Source organism: Nicotiana tabacum, chromosome 21, assembly GCF_000715075.1.
Source record: "Nicotiana tabacum cultivar K326 chromosome 21, ASM71507v2, whole genome shotgun sequence".
Lineage (NCBI taxonomy): Eukaryota > Viridiplantae > Streptophyta > Magnoliopsida > Solanales > Solanaceae > Nicotiana > Nicotiana tabacum.
The window spans coordinates 34,960,951-34,967,685 of record NC_134100.1 but is presented as its reverse complement, the minus strand read 5'-3'; the positions used below and the strand labels follow the sequence as shown (position 1 = coordinate 34,967,685).

General features: G+C 36.0%; 1 protein-coding gene across 1 annotated transcript; it reads left to right on the top strand.

Annotated features, from left to right (window-relative positions):
- The first annotated feature begins 1,736 nt into the window (after positions 1-1,736).
- Positions 1,737-5,822, top strand: LOC142175200 (uncharacterized). The gene is made up of 3 exons (XM_075241780.1): positions 1,737-2,780; positions 2,972-3,148; positions 5,469-5,822. The coding sequence occupies exons 1-3, from the start codon at positions 1,737-1,739 to the stop codon at positions 5,820-5,822; spliced, it is 1,575 nt and encodes a 524-aa protein (XP_075097881.1).
- The last annotated feature ends 913 nt before the right edge of the window (positions 5,823-6,735 follow it).

Here is a 6,735-nt window from a genome sequence, read left to right as displayed (position 1 = left end):
TACGTCGGATAAGACGCTTAAGGTGAAAGAATGATCAAATAATATTAATGTCTGTTAACTTTTGAATTAGTTTTCTTTACTTTTTTTGTCAATGAATAAACAAGAACCCCTTCGATTTTACTGTTACAAATGAGTGATATTTTTTGCTAGATACGTCTGTAAGAAGTATCTGGTCATCAAGGGTTTATTGTTACTTTTTTGGGACCTCTGCCTGCCTCGTCTCAATCTGCACTTAATTTGGTGCAACAGTTGGTCAATTTCGAAACGTTTGGTTGATTTTACTGCATGCAGATTTTATTTTGAATGTCTTCTGTTTTTTCTTCTTGTTTTCAAGTTAATTTGAAAGGAAATGTGAGCAGAAGTCCTTTTTGGGCTGCTTTTTGATTTTTTTAAAAACAAACTAATTCTTTGCAAATTCTTTAAAGAAAATTACCAACATAGATGGAAAAACAACACTTTTTTTCGTCTAAAGGCCACTAAGAAAGTTTGATGAACAAACTTCAGATGGAAAAAAAGGAACGATGTGTGTTATAAGTTGGAAAAAAAACAACACCACCATTGGAAAACAACCAAACGGAATGTTAACTAAATTCTCAGTCTCAGTGTTTTGAAAAGAAAATTTCATGCCAATAAATCAGCGAAATAATGGCTTCGACATATAGAAAAGACTAATATTACTTTGTGCGATATAACTTACAGGACATCAGGGCACAGAAATGGTCCAAGTAGATAGGATTTAACGTAACACAGTTTGAATGCTTTAAAATAAATCATGAATATGAATCATCAAGATTTGATGCCAGAAAAGACAATTAGATAACCCTTGAGGCCCCTTTTTCTCCAAATAGTGTAATGTTGATTTTCCTACCTTCTTATTAGTAATGGGAAGGGGAAATCTGGTAAATGCTTAGAACTGTTAGTAATGATAAGTTTTACTTAATACGCCATATTTTTCTTTGCTGCAATCATTGTGTGCAAAATAAGTTCGACGGTTCACAAATAAAGGTAGTAGAAGATATAAACTTAAACGAGAATTATACAATTTTGATGGTTAAAACAACAGTATTTTGGTTGGTGGAACGTTTTAATTAGGTAAAAAAAGGAGAAAACACATACTACTCTATTAATTTATTATCTTTTTTTCTTTTGGATTATCATAAAAGACAGGTTTGTCCGTGTAGTTGCTTTTGTTTTTGTTGAAGGGCTAGAGACGGAGTGACAATCGGTTACTTTAGCATAATGTTAGTTCAGTGTTAGAAGTTAGTTATAATTGAAATAACTGTATTGTAGAGTTTAATTAAGAGCTAATTCATTGCTTATATATACACGTGTAAATAGTAGTAGAACTAACTCTTGTAATTGATTCTTTTCTCTCAATATACAGTGAGATACAACTGTCCAGAAGTTTCTCTCCCTAGGCTTCGTCTTCATTCTCTTAGTTGAGCTTCATCTCCACCTAACAATGGTGGATTTTAACATGGTATCAGAGCTGGAGTAAATCAATCGAAGCTAAAACTCTAGTTTGAGAGTTGTTTCTATGAAATTGCTGAGAGAATTTTCAATCATTTTTTGCTTATCCTCAAATCCCCAATTTTCTGAGTAAATTTGCAATGACTGCTTTAGACATTGATAATCCGTGACATCCGTTGTACCTACAACCCTCAGATGCACCAGGAAATGTAATAATTTTAGTCTGATTAACTGGCAATAAGAATTACTCAGTCTAGAGCAGAGCAATGAAGATCGTGTTGCGAGCTAAACGAAAATTAGGGTTCATAACTGGGACATGCACTAAGGATCAATTCACTCATGATCTAGGCGAGGATTGGGAACGTGTCAATGCTACAGTTTTGACTTGGATTATGAATACTCTGTTGCCGGAGTTAGTGAATGAGATAGTCTATGCCAATAATGCTCATGAGGTGTGGGCTGATTTAAATGATCGTTTTGACAAAATCAGTGGATCGAGGTTCTACAATCTTCATCGCGAAATTGCTACAGTTTCTCAAGGTACCTCGAGTATTTCTACTTATCATTATAGGCTTAAACTACTGTGGGATGAGTATAGTGCTCTAATTCCAACTCTGCCTATAACTCCTGAAACAAGAGAGTTCATAACACAGTTAGAAAAGCAGAAACTTTTTCAGTTTTTAATGGGATTAAATGAGAGCTATAGTGCCATTAGAAGTAAGATGCTGCTTATGTCCCCATCACCAAGTGTGAGTCGTACATATGCTATGCTAATTCATGAGGAGAGTCAAAGGAAAGTTTGTATGAGCAATACACCTATGAATGAGGTGAGTGATTCCACTGCCCTAATGAGTTCTAGAGATAACACACAAAAGTTCAAGAGATATGGAAATCTGTATTGTGAGTACTACAGAACCAAAGGCCACACTAAGGATACTTGTTACAAGTTAGTGGGCTACCCACCTGGTTTCAAAGGAAAAAGGAAGCAAGAGTATCGACAAACTAATTCAGCTATGAGTGATGGATTTCATGCAAAGGATGACATGTTTCAGGCAGCCACAACTGCAGATTCTAATATAGCAAGGCAAGGAATGCACAACTATTTTTTTGATGAGCAGTACAACCAGATAATGAAGCTGTTGAATCAAGACAAAGGAGAAGAGTTTGCAGTAAACATGGCAGGTAACATTGATTTACAATTGACTCAAATCTGTGACATTCCTTGGATTATTGATACAAGGGCAACAAATCATATGACTTCAAATATTAGTTTACTGACTGATATAACTAGATTACTAACTCCAAAGGAGGTAATGTTCATCTGCCAAATGGAAAATCAGTACCAGCTATGTATCAAGGAAAATGCAGTATCACAGGTGGTGAATCAATTCAAAATATTCTATGTGTGCTTGACTTCAAATACAACTTATTGTTAGTTTCAAAATTGACTAAGGAGCTATTTTGTTCAGTATTTTTCTTTCCATCATTGTGTGTATTTCAGGACCTATGCACTGGGAAAGTGAAGGAGATTGGTAAAGAAAAGGGTGGTCTTTATCTGGTGTTACCATATGGATCAAGTGCAAATAAGCCCAGGCAACAGATTAAAAGTTGTTTGGTAGAAGACACTACTACAGATAATAATGTGTGGCACAGAAGGCTTGGACATGTACCAGCCAGAGTAATGAGGCAACTGGCTTTTATGAAGAACAAGATGCTTATAGATTGCAATTTCAATAAATGCACTATATGTCCATTAGAAAGACAAACTAGGAAACCTTTTTCCCTTAGTACCACTAGAGCAGGAGTCATTTTTCGGCTATTGCATGTAGATATTTAGGGACCCTACAAGGTGCCCACTTCTAATGAAAATAGATACTTCTTGACACTTGTGGATGATCATTCAAAAATGATTTGGGTGTTCTTAATGAAGTTGAAAAGTGATACACTTGTGCTTCTAAAGTCTTTTATCAAGATGGTCAATGCGCAATTTAACCATAATGTTAAATGTTTTAGAACTGATAATGGAATTGAGTTCTTCAGCTCTGAATGCGCAACTTTTTTATCAGACAATGGCATAATACATCAGAGTAGTTATCCACACACTCCACAATAAAATAGAGTGGTGGAGAGGAGGCATAGGCATATTTTAGAAGTAGCTAGAGCACTGAGGTTTCAGGGAAGTATACTAGTGCATTTTTGGGGAGATTGTGTACTAGCAACTGTATATCTGATAAAAAGGCTACCATCCTCTATACTAGGTGGAAAGTCACCATATGAGGTCTTCCATAAGTCACCACCTTCACTACTTCATCTAAGGGTTATTGGCTATCTTTGTTTTGCCACAGTCACCAACCAGAGCGATAAACTTCTTCCTAGGGCAATAGCAACAGTCCATTTGGGATATTCAATATCTTAGAAAGGGTACAAGTTATACAATCTGAAGGACAAGAAGTTTTTTGTCAGCAGAGATGTTACATTTAGAGAGGATGTATTTCCATTCATGCTTATGAAAGAAGAAAGAAGTCCTCCCCTGTTCTTTGAATCAACTAGACAATATATGTTGCGGACAAATGCACACGCAAGTATACGCGGTCGTCAAGTAATAAAGTGACTAAAAATCGGATGTCGAACCCACGAGGACTTGTGATTAACTATTAACTAAATTAGACTATCATAATTATCTAAACAAGAATTAAATCTAGAAGTATTTGATTCTAAACTAATTAAATAAAGAAAACAAATAATGAACTCTGAACAAAGGAAGAGTAGATTTTTATGTTATCAATATGATGAAAATGATCTAGGGTTATGGGCTATCTAACATTCCTATTGTATTCTTCAATTAAATTGACTAACTAATTTATCTAGCTTATTGGTTGACAGGGTTAATATTGCTCAGAAGAATCTGTCGAGTTCTTACTCTCCTATTCAAGCTAACCTAACGCCTATATGTCTATGGAGTTAGAATCAACAAGAACGCATTTATAATTCTTGTACATCAACCAAGCAAGGCAATTAGGTATATATCTATCCTAACCGCGAATCCATTCCCCGATGCCCAGGTTCAAGAATTTGCTCTACTCAATCCTATATGCAATCTAAAATTCCAACTTTTGAGTTCAATTCTAGATTCATAGATAGTATTCAATTGGTGATTAAGCAATCAAATAATTAAGCACAAGATTGAATAAATAAACCAATACGATAAATCAAAAAATTAAAATCAATATTCGAATAACAATAGTCATGAAAGAACCATAACCCTAGAACGTGAAGTTTTAGCTCCTCATAGACATGATAGCCAAACAACAAATCATACAAAGAAACATAAAAAATACTAAGTTTGGTAGAAGAAAAGATGAAACCCGACCTCCAAGGCGGCTCTGTGCTCTCCTTAGGTGAAAAGTCTATCAAAAGTTATTTTTACATGTATTTATACTAAGTAGGGTTGGGCCCAAATGAAAATACCTTCTCCCACGCAAAATAAGACTCTAACTCTGTAAACTTTGTACAGGCGCACCGCACGGGGCGACGCACCACGCCATGCGGCTTTGTAAATTTGGAAAAATGTAAAACATAAAAGTTGTAGCCCTTTTAAATATCTTTTCAACTATATATTGTGGAGCCCAAACGGATTTCTGAGCGAAAAGTTATGTGCATTTTATTGGACAATGCACAATATGCCTGCTCGTTTCGTTCTTAAAGTGCACTATCATCCGTTGATCCCCGAACATGATCTCAACTTAATCCTTGAGCTTTTAATCAGACTTCAAAGCTCTAGAATAGCTTGAATTCATTCCATAACATCTTCATAGATCGGAATCACTCCTACAAGGCATAAAACACACATTTAGGAAAAAACACTAGCGATTAAAGCTCAAACTCAATTAAAGTGCAGTAAATTAGAGTGTAATAAGAGACTAAAATACGTAATTATAGACTATCATTAATATACAACAGAACAAAGTTCATCTCAACAACCGCATGCTCCTATTCAGGAAATGCAGGTTCCTGCTCAAGAAATGGGACAACCACATGCTGAAAATGAAGATGCAGTTCCTCAGCTGGATGATTTATCCAACAGTAATGATGAGGAGATTCCAGTTCAACAGCCAGAACATGCAGCAAATGTGGCAAGTGAGGAAGTCTCCCATATGCAACTTAGGAGAACTAGTAGAGGATCAAAACCACCAATCTGGACCAAGGACTACATTTTCCCAACTATGAAGCCTTCTTCTTCAACTTGCATGTATCCTATGTCCAATTATCTAGGCTATGACACATTGAGCACTACCTATCAGACGTATCTTGCTGAAGTGTCAATAGATGTTCAACCTGCATCCTATAATTAGGCAATAAAGGATCAGAAATGGGTAGATGCTATGCAAGCTAAGATAGATGCACTGATGAGTAACAAGACACGGGGGGTGGTTCCTATCCCCAAAGGCAAAGTTTCGATTAGTTGCAAATGGGTATACAAAATTAAGCATAGGTCAGATGGAATAATAGAGAGATACAAAGCTAGATTGGTTACTAAAGGATACAACCAACAAGAAGGGTTGTATTATCAAGAGACATTCTCTCTTATGGTCAAAATGGTAACCGTTAGGACTGTGATTGCATTAGCAACTATGAATCAATGGGCATTGTTTCAGATGGATGTTCACTATGTCTTTATTCGAGGTGAACTTGAGGAAGAGGTATACGTGCAACTGCCTCCTAGATTTAGTAGCCAAGGAGGGAACACAGGATGTAGACTACTCAAATCTTTATATGGACTTAAACAAGCATCTAGGTAGTGGAACCTTAAGCTCACTAATACACTCCTAAAGGCTGGTTTCATACAAAGCAAGCATGATCATTCCCTATTCACCCTGAAGAAGCACAACATATAGGTTATAGTACTTGTGTATATGGATGACCTTCTCATCACAGGTGATGATTCTGGTATGATTCAGGAAGCCAAGAACATTCTGCAAAACAACTTCAAGATGAAGGACCTAGGAACTCTAAAATACTTCATAGGAATAAAGGTATGCATATCATAATAAGGAATCCTACTGTGTCAAAGGAAATATGTTTTGGAGCTGATTGCAGAATTAGGTTTGTCAGGTTCTAAGCCTACATTAACTCCAATGGAGCAGAACAAGAGACTTACAATTGCTGAATATGATAAACACTGTAACATCAATGATGATACAACACTAGAAGATGTAAGAGAATATCAAAGATTGGTTGGGAAGTTACTTTACTTGACCTTAACTA

Coding starts and splice junctions, on each gene's coding strand:
- LOC142175200 (XM_075241780.1), top strand. CDS start 1,737: ATGAAGATCGTGTTGCGAGCTAAACGAAAATTAGGGTTCATAACTGGG. Junction 2,781..2,971: donor GATTACTAACTCCAAAGGAG/GTAATGTTCATC, acceptor TGTGTATTTCAG/GACCTATGCACTGGGAAAGT. Junction 3,149..5,468: donor TTGGACATGTACCAGCCAGA/GTAATGAGGCAA, acceptor GCTCCTATTCAG/GAAATGCAGGTTCCTGCTCA.